The sequence below is a fragment of the Festucalex cinctus genome, chromosome 16 (genome assembly GCF_051991245.1).
Source record: "Festucalex cinctus isolate MCC-2025b chromosome 16, RoL_Fcin_1.0, whole genome shotgun sequence".
Classification (NCBI taxonomy): Eukaryota; Metazoa; Chordata; class Actinopteri; order Syngnathiformes; family Syngnathidae; genus Festucalex; species Festucalex cinctus.
Genome location: NC_135426.1, coordinates 11,614,307 through 11,632,637, shown reverse-complemented (window position 1 = coordinate 11,632,637; position 18,331 = coordinate 11,614,307). Strand labels below are relative to the sequence as shown.

Here is an 18,331-nt window from a genome sequence, read left to right as displayed (position 1 = left end):
TGAAGGAAGCAAAGGAATGACTCGAAGGCACTATCTTTCAATCCCACCAGGAACAAGCCGTGACCTTTTTCTTTTAAGCTAACTCTAAAAGCTGCGTTATTGTTAAATATTCATGTCGGCCTTTTCTTCCAGGCAGGGTAGAGTTACATAAGCGCAGGAAGTTAAATAAAGTGTTGCAGATGTGCATCCATTACATGCAGAAGTGTCGACACATCTTAAGGGATCGCCGTTTGCTTGCATCAGGGGCCAGAGTCTCTTTAGAGACTTTCCAGAAGAGTTTTATAACAGCCAAGTGTGAAATAATATTCCTTTTACAAGTTCATCTCCAAATCGAAGCGACGGCTCTATTTCTTGAAAGGCAGAACTGCCGTGTCCTTGAGAATAACCTGCTTGTAATGAGTGTGCCGTAATCTTCCAGAGGAGCTACTTTTAATTGACAAAAGAACCATCAAAGGCAACTTCACAGATGGGACTAAACCTAAATTATATTTTAATTAAGAGCGATGTAAGGATTCCTTGCTTCCCTCGGCGAGGAAGTTCTTCCCAGTGGACCGCCTTCAGATTTCACTCTGAAGTTATTGCACAAGACAGCGCTGTCCAAAAGTGAGCTACACAAAAAACTACACTTTTTTTTTTTCCAGGATGGAAGAAAAGGCAAATTGAATGTTTTTATCCTCAGACAATGGATTCTGCAAACATGACAAAACAAAGATAAGGTACGCAATGGCAGTGAGGAAAATTCCCTTCGTTTGCTTAACCATGAAAAAATGAGGGCCACATGAGAATGAATTGTTTCAGTTTGCTCTGTCTCCACATCGCTGGACAGGCAATTTCTATTGCTACATGAATAGCCATGAAATGCTAATTGTTGCAGTTTGGCAATGTGGGTGTTTTGCCGAGACAAAAAAATAAAATATTCTTTTTAGGAAGGGAGAAGCAAAAGCCAGGATTCCCAGATAAGGAGAGGCCGTCATCATTCATCATTTATGAGTCGTTAACATGTCATCTACTCTATGTATACTGGGACATGTGTGGAGAATAATGGACCATCAAAGGGGCAGGTAGAGGAATTAAACTCGCAAATCACACTGGATCTGTCATTTATTCTGACAATGGGTTAGCAATAAACACAAACTCATTATTGCAGTTGCACTCCTTGGCCTATAAATGTCTGCTGAGACAGTAATAGTGATGAGTCTTACATCACTGTTTGGTCTGATAGTCCAGAAGGGGACCTGCACGGCATCTGTGTACGCATTCCGTCAAAATGGCAGCTGCAATGGCCTGCAAGTGATTTGATTAGAGCTCCCCGAGGAGCAACGGCACGGCTACACCGCCAGCAAAAAAAGACGAGGAGGAGGAGGACCGGCCGAGAAATAAGTGCCATCCTTAATTTGGGACAACAGATTAATACACAGATGACATTCTGTGCAGCTGTAAATGCAAAGTGCCGCATCTGTTTGGAAAAACTCATCTCGCCGAGCCTCTAACCTTGAAAGTTGGCAACAAAAGCAATGACGAGTTTTATGATTCAAGACGTGACACTGGAAGCAAACAGTGAGTCACTATCAATTATCTTCGCCAAGGAGATTTGTTTCTTAGCTGTTTGCATTTGTATTTCATTTGTTTGGGTTCATTTTAGCACATTTGTATTAGCGACGCAGACCCGACTTGCTTGTTTAGTTGATAGACACCAGTTGGTAATGACCATTACTGCCACCAACAGGATTGGAGTGGAACAGTATGGATTTTAAAGTTGTCTGTGTTTGAATGTCCATCCCTAAACCCTCATTTATTATATAATCCACCCCAAAAAATATTCCCTTCCCTTTAAATAAACATTCAAACGTATGCGGTACTGTTTTTGTTTTTTGGTCTTGGAAGAGTTATGTTTTATGTGGTTTACCAGCAGTGTTATCACCTCTAAAGATCAGTAAATAACAATTGTCGGCGGTCAAAAGTTGGACAGTGCGCAGATGCCCGAGTTTTCCACTTGAAGAAATGATTTGAAAGTGCACTGAACATCTTCACAGCATCCAGCCCACCCAAGCACACAGAGATGAACAGCATGGCTAATTAGCCCCCCGTCTCTCTCGTCTGCCTCCTACTCCCTTCGCGGCGGATCACAAAGTGCGGGGTCGCACGTTCACCATGCCGAGGTCAGACAATCCTCGCTCGAACCGAGGAAGCTTTTTTTTTTTTGATGATCGTTTATTGCTCTCGTCGGAGTTCCCCCCAAATACAGAGCCCTGCGCTTTGTTTACTGACGGAATTATTCGCAGCCTGGCAGAATTAGTAATCCCGACTGACTGTGTTCCTTCTCTATTATTTATTAGTTGCACAGCTCAGCCCGACTCGACTCTGCTTGGGTGCTGAGTGGCCACAAATGCAACAATATGATGGCAGTAGCCAACTATGAGACCCTCGAGGTCCACGTCACTATCACAGACTGATGTTTGCGGTGTGTGAATGTTTGCACCAAATTTAACCTAGAGCAAACTTGAAATGTCTCACAGCATTGTGTTTTGCTCACAGAGCTCTAAGGCATGTGATTATCTTTGTTTGTGGAATGAAGTGAACATTACATGCAAGCAAAGTGTTTTGCTACCGTCAGACAGTAATTGCAGCAGAGAGTGTTAATGGGTCACAATTGCCATTGTACATGCTGCACCCTGTGATCAAGTAGACGTCTGGGTATGGATGTCAGTGTTTAGCTGCAGAGTGACACACTCACACTCACAGGTTATGTTTGACGGAAAACTGCATGAGGCTCTTGCTCGTTTATTTTTTATGTATAGTTGGAGTTTGAATACAATTGGCTAATTTCCATTATATAGACACATTTGGAATGGTTGAGATTTTGCCTGTGCTGTCTCAAAGGCTCTGATATTTTTACTCGCCCTGACACAAGCATGTTTTAAGAAAAAAAAAAAAAAGTGAAACACAAACGACATAATTGGCTATTTGAAAATCTCGCTCTATTAGCTGAAGGGGAGCTTGGAGCCTGATAGCCTTCGTCACCGCTAAAGCTCTTCATTAATCTCCATCCACGAGGTCAAGGAGGTGCTCGGTGTAAGACAAATGAATTTAAGCTCCGCCGTCAAGAAATGAACATTGTGTGACGACGACGAGGGTGGCTCACTGATTTGTGTGAGAGGCTTATTTTCGGAACATTAAATTCTCAATTAATGTTCCAAACCCACCTCCAATAGGTGAAAAGACAAAATATCGAAAATTGTTAGTTTTCACTCCAAATTAGGGCTGCACAATTAATCAAATTCAAATCGGCATTGCAGTATAGTGGAATGCAATTTTCAAATGGCAAAGGCTGCAATTTGAGAGGGTGAGAGGTGTTGGATGCTTTGATGTATGTTGAAAACTATGATACTATAAATTCTTAAGATGAAGCTTGAGTGCAAAAGTGTGCAAGAAAGCAGGTCTCTGCAAAGGGTCGATAGAGCAACTGCCATATTCGGAACTCATGAATGGAAGATGACTGTTTGTTTATTCTGGGAAGCAATGGAAGTGTCGTCTTCCCTTTTGGGGACTGATACCAGTTCATACAAGCTATACTGGGAACGAATGGTACATATTATATGGAGAAAATGTTTCAAAAAGGAGCCCTTTGCTATAATCCTAATTGAAAACAGACTATAATACTTAAATAAGGTCCTCTATATCCTTACTATGAATTACAGCAACAGTTTTTTTGTTTGTTTTTTAAGGCCAACAGAGTTAGCTGTTACCTTCATGCCTTATGAGAGACTGTGGGAGAGGGTGGGGGGAGCTCGTATGTGGCTTAATTTCAGGAATTTACGACCAATCGTCAAACCAATCATATTGCGATTTTAAAAGATTGATTAGATTCGTATGTCCAATTCAACCTCTCAAAATATAAAAACAGTCGCCACAGTATTTTGGATGATATTGGCATTCGGCTTTCATACACAAAGACACGATAAAAAGCTTAACGTGTTAATTACGACCAATCGCCACCAAGACTGACAGGCACATCTCTAACTTAGGCCTACTAGTATCTAGAAAGTTACTTTATGTTCAGGGGCTTTGAAAAGAAAAACAAATCTGGGAACATGTTTACTGGGGGGAAAAAAAATTGGCTAGTGTCAAGTAACTTTAGAGAGCCACCAGCCACGTTGGCTGTATGTATATATATTAGGGGTGTTAAAAAAAATCGATTCGGCAATATATCGTGATACTACATCGCACAATTCTCGAATCGATTCAATCAGCGGCTGAAGCGATTTTTAAACTTCCATTTTTAATGGAAAAATATTTAACAAAACGTCTTACTTCGCGTTAGGGTTCACACCTTAAGCATGGAAGAATGTTATATGAACGGAACATTAAGCCTTAATATTTTATTTTAATGCTGTTCAAACATGAGACATATTACAACCTGTATAAGACTGACGTTTCAAATAAATAAATAATACATTTTCATACAAATCTTACACTCTATAAGTTTACTGACTAGTATTTTCTAAATTTGAATGGAAAAAAATCGCAACAATCGACTTAAATTCGTATCGGATTAATCGGATATCGAATCGAATCGTGACCTGTGAATCGTGATACGAATCGAATCGTCAGGTACTAGGCAATTCATACCCCTAATATATGTTAGGGGTGTGAATTTCGATTTGTTTTCATTCAAATTTAGAAAATACTAATCAGTAAGCTTGTAGAGTGTAAGATTTATATGAAAATGTATTATTTATTTATCTGAAATTTCAGTCTTATAGAGGTTGTAATCTGTTTCATGTTTGAACAGCATTAAAATAAAATATTAAGGCTTAATGTTCCATTCATATAACATTCTTCCATGCTCAAGGTGTGAATCCTAACCCAAAGTCAGACGTTTTGTTGAATATTTTTCCATTAAAAATGGAAGTTTAAAAATCGATTCACACACACACACAAAAAAAAAAAAAAAAGGCAATGATGATAAGACGTTGAATCGGTAAGACTACCGAATGAACAATTCTGAGCTCTTAAAAAAAAAAATAATAATAATAATAATTGTTTTAATCGATTCGAGAATCGCGCGATGTAGTATCGCGATATATCGCCGAATCGATTTTTTTAACACCCCTAATATATATATATATATATATATATATATATATATACACACACACACACATAATCATAACATAGTATATGGTGTACTTCTGCACTGCATCATACTGAGCTTGTGAATATTTTCTTAATATTTCATAGAGTGTCAGTGTGAGCTCAGCAGTGACTACTAAGTCAGGTTGGCCTTTTTTTTTTTTTTTTTTTTGGCATGTGGATAAGTCTGCCATGTGGCAGAGAAAGAGGTCAAGGAAGGAAGAACAGCCAGAGTGGTCTGCTGGATGAGATGAGGTGCTGTAGGCGTTCAATTCCTCAGCACCTCCTTTCTCCGCAGCATGCGCAGCATAAAATCAGATCACAGCTGCTCACAGTCTGGCCCTCTCTTTGCTAAAGTGATTTTGTTGCCGCCAGAATTCTGTCAAGAGTTAGCGATAAAGCGCACTGGCTGCTACCAGCTCATTCCGTAGACCGTCTCAAGAGCTGCTATAGTTTCATGTTTAATGCTGCCGGCATGTACAGGAGCAGGTATTAGGCGCAGACGAGTTGAGCCGGCTTGAACTGACAGCTCTGCTTGTACTGAGCGGTCACAGCGGAAGGCTCACAGCTATGATAAGCTCCCAGTTGAAGCAGGTCAGAAGCAAAAAGACTGGTGGAGTGCTGACCTCATTTGGGTACAACACGTCAGGATGTCAATCTCTGGAGCTTCCAACAGGATCGCTATTGGTGTAAAGACTAAAAACGGTGTGCATTTTATTATTATTGTAGTAATTTCTTAGCAAATAATTCATGAATTTAAAAAAAGAGGATTGTCTGTTGGTGCCATTCGATTTTGGCTCATCTTTATCTGCTTGCTTCTGCAAGTCAACAAATCTAGAGAACCACGTCTTTGAGGTGTTCGACTCTCCCAAGACTCTCAAATTCCAATCCAACATCCCTTTATGTGCTCATTTGACAGTCGCACCCTAATAACGCTCTCAGCCAAGCCTGAGCCGGACTTCGTGTATTGATTACTGTTAGTGTTTGTTTGTTGGTCATGCAGTTGGCAGGATTAGGCTATTGATGATGTCGCGCCTATCCTCCAGAAAGCGGAACCTAGCCTTCAACACAAACACAAAATGTTTTCTACATTTCGCCCTTTTGTAAACAGTCTGGCCTTGGCGGAGGTCTTTACTCGGCCGGTTGCTATTCAAGCATTGTGAAGTAGCCATAGCAACACAGACAGCCGTTCCATCTTCTGTGCTGCTTTCATTCAGTGTCGCAACAATAAACACACAACGTACATGCTTTGTTCAATGCTGCTAACATACTGTATGGTACTGTGGAGGACTCGGTAAGTGGTCAAGGTCAGCTTGCTCAATGGGGGGGTGCATTTTTCTGTTCGCTTCACATGTAAACGTTAAGAGCCACATTGGATGACTGTAATGGGCTAGAATCCACCAGAAGGAAAGTAAATGGAGCGTTTATTGTTTTGTTCTTTTCTAAGAACACTCTGTGTTGATGTATTAAAGAGAGCACTGTTTTTTGTTGTGGTGCAACTGCAGTTGGTGCATGTAATACTGGGCTCCCCGTTGCTAAAAATCATTACATGCGTATACAGTATATGTGTGTTGCTGCGCAGTGAGAGACATACCCATTGTATTACATGAAACGTGCATGTTAGCTGGCCGAGTGGGTGATGCTTGTTTGAGTTTTTTTGCTTTAAACGATACGCAGCAAATATCACCAAGTTATTTGTTTTTAATCTTGCGTAAAACTAAAGACAGATCTTGTAGCACCTGTCACACTAAGCAGGCTTGTTTTAGTGACCCAGCGGGACGCCTTAATGTGACACCTCAATGTGCAACTTAGCTCACACTCCGCCTCCGATGCCCTGCGGTGGATTTAAAACACCACTGGGCCCGGTTACCGTGTCCAGCAGAATGACACTCACTTGGAAGCTGACTCAGCGCTCACCCTGATCCCAACAACTGTGGTTGACATCCGAGCGTGTGCTCTCAAACTCACCTCCAGTTAATTGCTTAATGAGGCAAATGGCATCTGCTTCGGGATGGAATCAAATACGCCGCTCTGCATTCGCAGTGTGTCTGCGGCAATTGGTGCGCATGTGAGAATGTGCAGCCAAGCACTGAGCCAGATTACCGAGGCGCTCCGCAAGACTGCAGCCAGTGGATGAAAACCATGTGGGAACTTGACACCTTTGCCCCAATTTGTGCCATATTCCGAAAGATGCGTGATGTCAAGCTATACGGAAAAAAAAAAAAAGGGGGCCCTTGTGACCTTCAAAATCACAAACGGGTCCACAAACTGTATTATGGTCAAATTGTTCTAAATACAACCTTGCAAAATTACTGTACAGTCTAAAAACATCCATCCATCCACCCATTCTCTTAACTGGTTGCTCCTCACAAGGGTTGCGGTGATGCTGGAGCGTATCGCAGCTGGCTTCGGGCAGTAGGCGGGGTACACCCTGAACTGGTTACCAGCCAATTGCAGGGCACATAGAGACAAACAATCATCCACACACACTCACAAGCACACCTAGGGACAATTAACCTGCCATGCATGTCTTTGGAATGTGGACCGGAGAACCTCAAATTGTGGCCAACTCTTCAAAAACACTTAGGTCAAAATAACCCAAATTGGGTCAAAAAGGGACCAATGGGTTATTCATTTGACCCAAAGTTTTTGGTCAAATGAATAACCCACAATATTGTTTTACACAACCCCACCTCTCTTCCTCAAAAAGTTTTATTTCATTTTATTTATTTGTTATTTATTTTGTGATTTTAATTACATGAGCAAACCTTTTCCGTTAAATAAATAACTAAAAAGCTGGGTCAGTTCTTCAATTCCGTTTGGCTTATTTTTGACCCAACTGTTTTTAGAGTTGAGGATCACTCAAAGTCAGTTGGCACAACATGGCACAACATGATATACAGGATATTGTGTGGCTGTGGTACGATATTCAGCTGAAAATTGTGGCAAAGCAAACACACACTTTAAAAACAGGTTAAAAATATTTGGGTCAAAAATCTGAAAAAAAATGTTTGGATCAACCTTTTTAGGTTAAATGAATAATTCATAAATATGGGTCAATCTCTTAGTGACCCAATTTGAGTTATTTTTGACCCAAGTGTTTTTAGAGTGTAGCTAACTTTAATCTTCTTCTTACTTTTATTAAAATGTTCTTTTGTGTGGCTTTGGGTAGAAAAACAAAAAACAAAAAAAAACCTATCCTGCACACTAAAAAATGTGTGTTGTTTTCCCAACCCACTCACTCGCGGCTAGCTTACCAACAGAAAATGGGTGGGCCAAAACTTAATATGTGAGTAATTTGCTGTGGTGACCCCTGACAGAGGAATGATGCTTCTTCTTCTTCTTAGTTTGTAAGAAAATTAGTATTATTTTTAACCAAAGTTATACTGGAAATCTGATAAACCATTTTTTAGTAGCTTTAGCTTATCAGTATTGGTAGTTTAGTATAGGTCAAATCTTCAACGCAATGTGCTGGGTATACAATCGGTTTTGTACCCAGCACTGAGTTAGCAATTTCACCCAATTTGGGTTCCTTTTGACCCAGTAGTTTTAAGCGTAGGAAGCACCTTTTTGTCTCCGTAATTTCCGTTTCTGTGGCTCTTTCTCGTGGTTGGATTTGGGCACAACTCAATTGCTCAATTCTGCACCCTGAGTGGCGTTGATAACGGCCCCCCTCACTGGAGAAGTCGGGCCCCGCAGTGGCAGAAAATCGAATTCTTCAAGACAATGAGGTCCATTTGTGGCATTAAGCCGGATGAAAGGCCCATATTTAGCCGGAGAGTGCCATCTCCCTGTTCCACATTGTTCACGGGAAAAACAAAAGCTTATCGAAGAGGAACAAAGTAATGAAAAGAAGGTTTGGCGCCCTTTAATTAGCCAGCTGGACTTGTGATGTTTCACAGAAATTCTTCGAATCCTCAAATATTATTCCGTTTATTCTGTATACTATAGGAACGCTTATGTTTACACGTTTCACTGTGTATTGTGCTAAATGCTAATTGAAAGCAAAGCCGGCATATAACAAGGATGCACTTCATGGAGCAGATAGCCGTTAGTCTGTGTTTTCATTCCTCATGAAATCCATGTTAAAATGACGTCTCATTAAATTTGCAAACAATGCGGCAAATGGAGCAGACCTCCATCAACCGCTGGCCCGCAAAACAATCTGTTTGACCGTCGGAGCACAAACAGATTGGACCTTGGAGCTATGCGGTGACCACTTTCACGAGCTCTTTTAGTAGTACAGTATTCATCTGAACATCGCTTGGTTTTATAACATCTTTTTCAAGGTTGTGCTATATAACGTGCCACTGGCATTCTTAAATTGAAACGATGATTTTGCATTTCAATAGTTTTTTTGTGACATTGTGGTTTTGTCTGTTGTACGGTCTCTGCTCGTTACTCCTGCTGGAAGACGTCTCGTCAGTAATTAAGTATTTTAATGGCCCTCAGACATGCTGAGATGCGCAGAAGCCCTCTCCAGCAACGCTGCGTGCCCTCCACTTTGTTTTTTTAATCCCTTCTTCCATTTAGGTGTCTCGCTAGTTTATTAGTTGTCCAACATGCACCGGGATGAAATGGAGGTGGGTGAGGAGGAGCCAACACCGACCTGATGATTTGTGTGTTTTTGTCATAGCAAACAGTAGGAAAGAATCACACTTTAATTGGCATTGATTAGAGCATTAGGCTGTGCATTGTTGCGGGATTATTTCATTAGCCAGCATAATAACGTTAGAAATGAAACGGAGAGGAGAATGGAGTATGGCATTTGCTCGCAGATACACACATGCATCGTAGCCTCTGTCTCTTCGATTGCTGCGTTTGCTTTGGCAGCAATCCAGCCGGCTGCAAGAACTCAAGGAAGTTTGCTGTCTTTCTTGACAAATGGACTTTTATTCCGTTTTTTTTTCTAATCTGATGTCAACTTTTCATGCCGGTGATTGATGTTGTGTTTGTACCCTCGATGACTGCGGCCGAGCACCCAACGGAGTTGCGAGCATTTTTATTTTTCCACCTATTGTTCCGATTGCTCGGAGATGAAATGACTTTCTTCTTTACAACAATGGAAATAGATCATTTCAAAAGCCAATCTCAGAGGTAAACTCTACAGTACTTTTTTTTTTTTTTTTTTGCTTTGGGTGTAGTTCTTTGAAAATGGGAGCACACTTAAGGAAGTGTTCTTAAAAGGAAGTGGCTTGCCGAGTAGATGCAAGGACAATCTTTGTAGCGACGCCTTTTCCCCGTGACCTGCTCATTGCAAGCACCTTGAATCTCACATTTGTGTCCATCTTGGGCTATTCTCGAGGTCCTTTGACACCAGTTTATCAGAAAAGAAACATTCCACACATCTTCAGACTAGGGGTGCAGTGATCGATCAGTCCAGATTGGTGTCGGGACCAATTTCTTAATTTTGGGGGATCAGTTATGTGCCGATCTTTTGAACTAAAACCGATTTCATCCCCCTCGGCAGATGTCTGTAAACGTTAGCTACTGTCCTCTTCTGCTGTGAGTTGACTAAAGGCCTCTATAGGCAAGTGGCTGTGCATTGGTATGCACCATCTGACTGGTGTAGAATGCGCCGTCGTAACGTCTGAGCCATTTGTCGGAGCGTCTGAGTCAGGCGGTACTTCTGCTTGAGGCTCACGCGGAGACGTTACGGCGGAGCTCCGCTTGTGCGTTTGCCTTCCAACTTGTGCGCAATACACATCCGTGTCTGCTGTGGTTTGACTCCAAGTCGGGCTGTTGCTACAGCTGGGCCGCCACAGAGTGGAGATTCCTCTGCATTTTTTGACGAATTCAGGAAGTTCAATTTAATACAAAAACACGAAACAAAGCCGGGGGGAAAGTCGGCTCATCACCGTGGCAATTATTAATTGCCAATTTGCACCGGTGTCGGCCGTAAACTCGCCAAAACACAATAGCCACGCGCTTAGCGAACACAGTTTTTGGTGGTTGTTGTTGTTTTCCGCCTCTCGTCCCAGGCACATATCCACATGCACAGCCGTGGTCTCCGAGCAGGAAGTCGTTTTGTGCCGCCAAACCGTTTCCTTCACGGAAACTATCTGGGCGAGGGGGCGGTGAGAGAGAAAAAGAAAAGAAAAGGAAAAAAAGCAGAGTACGCCATCGAACGGACCAATCACGAGCGAGCTACGCCCCGCCGTCTACGACGTCCAAGGATTGGCGACGTGTGCACCGCAGCCGGCCACGAGCTACGCGGCACTTAAAATTCATGGCTCGCGTAAATCATGTGATCTACGCCGGTCATTAACGCGAGAGCAAACGTAGAGATATAAATCAGGCTTTAGCTAGCGAATCAGCGCACGGGACAAGAACAGGAAGTGACGAGCACGGCTGAACGGTTAAGTGATTAAATGTGATGATTAAATTGTGATCGGTGAATGCCTACATCAGACATAGTCATGTGTGGTTAACTCTTTTCCTGCCAAGAACGTGAATTAACAGTAACGGAAATCCCAACGAGTAACGCTAATGACGTTAATTGACGTTAATTTTGTTTTATGTTTTTTTTTCCCAATGGGCAGCGCAATTTCTTGGGAAGCTCTGGTTTCATGAACGAGCTGAAAAAAATAACCACCCACTAACGAGGGCCAGCAGATAGCAGCATTGTATCTCTTTTCAATTGGCTCTCGTGGATCAAATGACATGAAAACATGGCGGAGCTTAGGAAATACAAAGTTTTCAAGGATGACGTGAATGATCAAAGCAGTTGTCACATTAAATCAAATTCAGAGAGTGTCGCTAAACAAACAATATTAGTGTCAAAATCACTGTTGTTCAGAAAATGTATATTTTCACAAAAAGCTTGTTTCACCTTATTTTTTTCTCTTATTCTCTTATAGCTTGGTGTCACTCAAATGACGTATTTTCAATTATTTTCATTTATTACTAAAGAACGGAATAAGGTAGACTCATACTTTTTTTTTTTCTCATAAGAAAATGGAATCCAATCTTTCATATGGTATCCATGTTTAAGTAGTCAGAGCACACAATATTCGGTTTGCTTGAAAAGGTGAGTGAGAATGCTTTGAATCGGATGGCACTGTAGTCGTCTTTTTGGATAACGTTTGGCAGTAAAAAGAGTTAACGAAGGCGTCCTGTTCATATGCATCTATACCTTCCGGCTGCACTCATTAGAGCCTCATTGAACTGACACTGCCATTATCTGTAGAACCAGAAATACATGGGGTGATGGAGATGTGGAAAAATAAAGATCACAAAGGACTAAATTCAACTTCCTGCGCAGAAGGACTGTCAGATACAGCGCCTCCTCTTCGGCAGAGATAATTATCCACGCTGCTCTCTGATGGTGCATTTGCATAATCATCACGGGCTTTTCACCGAGGACACACAAAGGAGCATAATGAGACAACAGTGTAACAAGCAGCATTGTGGGGAGCCACTCAAGACGTGCACTGAGAGGTCTTTGTCACATGACTTGAGCACATATGCACACACGCCGAAAGAGAAATAGTTAACGGATAGTGTTATGCAGGTTATTTGAGTTTTTTTTTTCCCCTGACCAACAGCTGGGAGCAAGCGCTCAGGTGTGTTTCTGATTCCTCCCGTGCCTCGAGGGTCTTGTCCATCCGTTTTCATGAACACTTGAGGACATTATGCTAAGTCAATTACAGATAAAGTATGTGACGGGCAACGTAAGTGCTTCACCTGACACAGAAAATCACATTACTGCTCTGACTCAAAATTCAAGGCCACACATTAATTTTGGAAACTATGCCATGTTTGGGGACACATTTCACAATTTGCCTGTTGGCTAATAAGTCATTGTTTGTCTTCTTTGACCAAGGACAACGTAGAAATAGTGCAAAACATACTTATCCTCACCAGTAGTGCAAGAAGAGCATCAGCACACCACCCTCCAGTCTGCCTGACTGCCACTGTGTCACACTGCGAGTCACCATGATACAAATGAGCACACTCACAGAAATAAGTGGTGCACCCCAGGAAAAAAACGACACGTTGCACACAAACAGTAAACAGTGCCCTTGGTCTTGTTTTTGTCACGTCAAATGGGACCGTTTTTTTTTTTCCTATATATTTTTGTATCTGAGCATGGAATGCACTTCATGATGGAACCGTTACGGTTCATATAAACAGTACGGGACAGGAAAAGTCTTTAACGTTGAATTCAGTAATATGAAACCTACCTTGTAGCTCTATGGAGGCTTTGTTGCAACACTATCTTAAATTTAGCTCTGTGTCAATCAAAATTACACACTTTGTAGAGAACCTTTTTTTCTTTTAATTATTATTATTTTAATGGCTCATACTGAATAGAATTGAGTGTACAATTATGTTGTTTGTCTCTAGTGTATGACAGGATGGGATGTTGAAAAATGTAATTTCTTTCATCACCAAGGCTATACAGAATGAGAAATTAGTTGGGCTAAAAATAGCACAGTATGGGCCAAACAGTGACTGACTCAACTTTGAGTTATTCATTTATCACAAAAGTTTGGTTAAACCACAAAACAATCCAACGTTTAGAGTTGTGTGGGTTTCTGGGTTGTACAAAGTTGTGGGTTCTTCATTTTCAACCAATTTTTTTTGGAGCAATTTTTTATTTGTTTTGTTTTGGGTTGTTTTTTTTTTTTTTAATAGTTGAACAGAGGTGCTTTTCTTTAAATTCAAATACTGATTTTTCTTGGTGAGGATGTAGAAGAGGTTTTCTTCTGACTACTCTTCCATGAACACCATATTTGTACAAGTATCTTTTTAACTCATTCACTGCCTTTGACAAGTATACTTGTCAATTGTATTTTTTAGAGCAGGGATAAATGGGGGAGAATCTTATTATGCTCCACTGTAAATGTCAAACTTGGAAACAACTTTTCTCCATTTTCCATTTTCTTCCATGGGAGAAATGGCTGTATTTTGGCAAACCTACATTTTTCTACTGTCAATTATAAAAGAACGGGACAGGGCAAAAAGCAGGGAGTCTATTCTGTCATTTGTTAGATTCTGTTTTTATAGAATTGTTGAACGGAATATCGCGTGGGTATTGAAAATTTTTAAATTTTCAAAAATGGCTGTTAAAATGGCTAATGGTTAATACGAATTTTGGCTTATTATTAACCCAACTGTTTTTGGAATGCATTTTTTTTTTAAACTTTTTGAGTTATTTATTTTCACCAAAGAAAAATAGTTCAGATGAATAACCCACAAAACAACACAATTTTTGTATAAGACAATTTTTGTATAAGACAACACCATATTTGGGGTATGTTTTGGAAGTTATTCATTTGACCCAACTCTTTTGTTTAAATGAATAACCTAAAAAAAAGTTGGGTCAGCCCTTTTATGTCCCAATTTGGGTTATTTTTGACCCAGCAGTGGTGCATTAGCACTGTGATTTTTCCATTTGTATCACACCCATCCCCATGCATGCATTTGTCATCAGGGCGAACAGCAGTACTAACGTCGTCTGCCAAGCCCAGTGCTCACTTCTGTTGTGTTGCACATGAATATGAAATAAGGCTGAAGTAATGTTCAGTAGACATGGGAAGCATGCAACAACATTCATCATCAAACCAAACATGTCTCTGTGCATGGGGTGCACCAAATTCCTCAGATGGCATTCCCAAAGTCAAAATGCAAACAGATGAATCTGCGTTGCGCCTTGTTGAGCTCAGTTCCGTGAATAAGGTTTTTCATATTTGAAACACTCCTCTTCCCCTTGATTACCCCGCTGTCCATAAATGCATAATGCAGCTTAACCAGGATGTCTGATGTCCACCTTGGATCATGTGGACTGGCTCTGATTTACTGATTTACCCAGTCTTGATATCTTAAAATAGACTGAAAAAAAACAAAACAATCCAAGCTGATGAATCATACGTGTGTACAGATGGTCAACTTAAATGACATCAGCACGATGGGGCATTCGGATTGTGTTCTTCTGAACCACGTTTGACAAAAATGCCATTTTAAATAAGGACACAATATGTGCATATGCCTGTGTGTGTGTGTGTGTTTTTTTTAATTGAACCAATGTGCAGAACAGTAGCTCAATATATTTTAATTTCTTAAATTCTTATATATAAAAATCAGTCTTCAACAACAAAGGGTTTGAAGAAACAAAAAAAACATACTTTGAACAGCTGCTTCCCAAGCCACCTTTTGCATTTGTAACACTTGGAGTGAACATATCCACTGTCAATGGTTCTTGCGGGTGGGGGTGATGCAGTTGTTTGTGTTGATTGAGTTTGATGTTGTAGTGGCAACTTATGTTGAAATCTTTCATGCCTGATAGCATCTTAAGCAAACTAGGCAGTTTTGCGTTTAAATTTGGCGGACATTTACCTGAAAATCATAATTTTCCTCACCCAATATGAGTCCGAAGAGTCTTGGGGTTGCAATTGCTGGTGAGCGATGCCTGCCATCTAATAGTCAACACTTATTACAACTTAAGACTACTCCGATATAGCAAAACATGTTTAATTTCAGAAATTACCATATTTTCCTCACGATAAGGCGCACCGCATTATAAGGCACACCTTCAATGAATGACATATTTTACAAATGTTTCCATATATAAGGCGCTACAGTAGAGGCTGGGGTTACGTTATGCATCCATTAGATGGTGCTGTGCTAAAGGGAATGTCAACAAAAGTCAGATAGGTCAGTCAAACTTTATTAATAGATTACAAACCACCTTTCTGACAACTCCATTCACTCCCAAAATGAATAAACAGCTCTTTTTTATTTTCTCTGAGGTAAAGTATTAGTATTAGCTAGCGATCCAAGATGGCGGGATCTTCTGCGCATGCGCGTCACCGATCGTGCAGACCTGTTGCGGCTCAACATTGATCCATATATAAGGCGCACTGGATTATAAGGCGCATGGTCAGCTTTTGAAAAAATTGAAGGGAAAATATGGTAATCGAGGGCCACTCCACTGACCGCCACCAGTTGCCCACGTACGCCTGTTGTCGAGAGTTGTTTGCACTCAAACTCAAACAAACAAAAATCTGCTTTGCTTTGCTTCGCTTCATGTCCATTTAATGAGACGACAGACGCTAGAAAGCTGGCGTATAAATTCTGTATTTGGGCAGATGAAAACAATCTCCTGACACGCCTCGGGGAAGAATGTGAAATTAAACAGCACGGGTGCCAGTCTGACGTTGTATCTCAACATGAGTTTGAAGGCTTGTACACCGGAGTTATTCATTATACGCATGAGTCATCGTCATCATGCATCTCCATCACATTCACTTCACAGGCTGAAATATACATTAGCTTTTCCATTATTCCTCCTCCATCTCTCCCATGTAAGAGAGATGGGTGAGCAAAAATGTTTTGTAGATTATTTTCAAATCTTTCACTTTTTTTTCTAACAGCCTTCCTTTTGTTTCTCCGCTATCCTGAGTGTTGCATCAAGACATGAAAATATTTGAAATATGAGGCAATTCATCCAAAGTTCAGTTGTGCCACTTTAAAACCTTCCATTGCATTACTCCAAAGGTTGGGGTCATTTGTTGGACGTGAGCAGCACACTGAACAGCAGCAGCAGCGGACAACACATGAAGTAATACTGCCGGCACTACACACACACACACACACGATAATACACAAACACACTTCATCCATCCTGGTGGGTGGACAGAACCTCGTTCTTATCCTCTCTAGCTACCTTACATAACTCCTCGCCGTACCGTGTCTTACACAGGCGGCCGCACCGGCAGTGACAGGCTAGCGGCAGCAGCAGGGCTCCTTCCCACGTTTGCGTTCACGGGTCTTCGCCGACGTGCTTGGCCTCCAGTCCGAGCTGACACCAGCAGGCGGGCGAGAACCCCCCCGCAGCGACTGCGATAGAGCCGCGTCCAAGTCCCCTCCCCGCCGCCTCCTCTCCAAAATCACAAGCAGGCCAGTTGAGTAAGAGATTTCTCTAGTGGTTTGAGCTCAGATGATGTTTGTTCTTGCGAACAAGGGGTGGACCGCAACTGTTTGAGCCATCAGGGCCTCTGATGTGTGGAAAATAAGCACCACTACTGAATACTATCCAAATGACATTTTATGTCACTGAAAACAATTCCGCATCTAGTTTCGACTCCTTCTAATTGAAATGAGATGACATCGACACACGCAGCTTACTTATGTGAGTCTTTACACACACACAAAATGCTGGGTTGTTTTCTGACCCACCTGCTGAGTAGGGATGTAACGATATCCAAACATCACGATACGATATTATCACAATATAAAGGTCACGATACGATAATTATCACGATGTTGTTGGGGGGTTGGCGATATTTAAAAAAGATCACTATATTGTAAAAAAAAAAAAAAAAAAAAAAAAAAAAAGGCTCATACTAAAAAAAAAGCACAATATCGTACTTTTGTACATAACAGCAATGCATATAAACCACCTAAATTCTTTAATAACAATAGTGAGGCACTTACTTGCTAATGCAAGCACACATTAATCGCTTCACAAGCAAAGTAGGTTCCCCTTCATCTGACAATTAGCATAGATTTTAAACATAGAAGGCCAAAACATCCCTAATGAAAATTGCACTAATAAACTAGCCACTAGAGGGTGCTAAAACTGCACAAATAGAAATAAACCTGACTTTTTTTTAACAGATGTGTTCCTTTTAAATATTGTGAACATGACGACGACGATATTGTGGTAGTTTTAATATCACGATATTGCCCATATTGTTACATCCCTACTGCTGAGTAGCTGCGAATTTTGAGCAGATTGTGTTACTTTTAACCAAAGTTGGGTTAACCATTTGGACCCGGTAGATCGAGTTGGGGGATTGCATTTGAGCGGGCTGAAGAGATGAAGCTGGTCGCCATTTCAGAGAGTTTGGTTGTAGATTCATAGAATGGTGTATGTTGTGTATCGGCGTCCAAATCCTAATCAGGGCAGACAGATGGACACATGGGTGAGTTGGCATCCAGTGTACAAGGAACTGTGCCGAACATCATGCGAGTGACTTGCTGTGTCAAACTGACAGTGGAAAGTTTTTGCTTCTTCTTCTTAAAAAATGTTGGCAGTAAAATTGGTGTTGTTTTTGATCACAGCTATACTAATAGATAACCCAGAAACCTCATTCTTGCTAGATTTCACTCACTTTTTATGCCTTGTTGGATCAAAATTTGACCCCAATGTCCTGGGTCAAATCCTTAACCCAATGCACTGGGTATAAAT

General features: G+C 41.1%; 1 protein-coding gene across 4 annotated transcripts in view; it reads left to right on the top strand.

Moving 5' to 3' along the window:
- The window catches only part of LOC144003168 (uncharacterized), a 199,899-nt gene that overhangs the window by 124,492 nt on the left and 57,076 nt on the right, over nucleotides 1-18,331 (top strand). The window contains exon 4 of one of the 4 annotated variants that reach the window (XM_077499099.1): nucleotides 16,841-16,938. The exons of the other annotated variants lie outside the window; for them this stretch is intronic. Within the exon in view, the coding sequence (XP_077355225.1) occupies nucleotides 16,841-16,867 (27 nt within the window). The 3' untranslated portion in view covers nucleotides 16,868-16,938. Of the gene's footprint in view, nucleotides 1-16,840; nucleotides 16,939-18,331 lie in introns of those variants that run through there. 4 annotated transcript variants of the gene reach the window in all.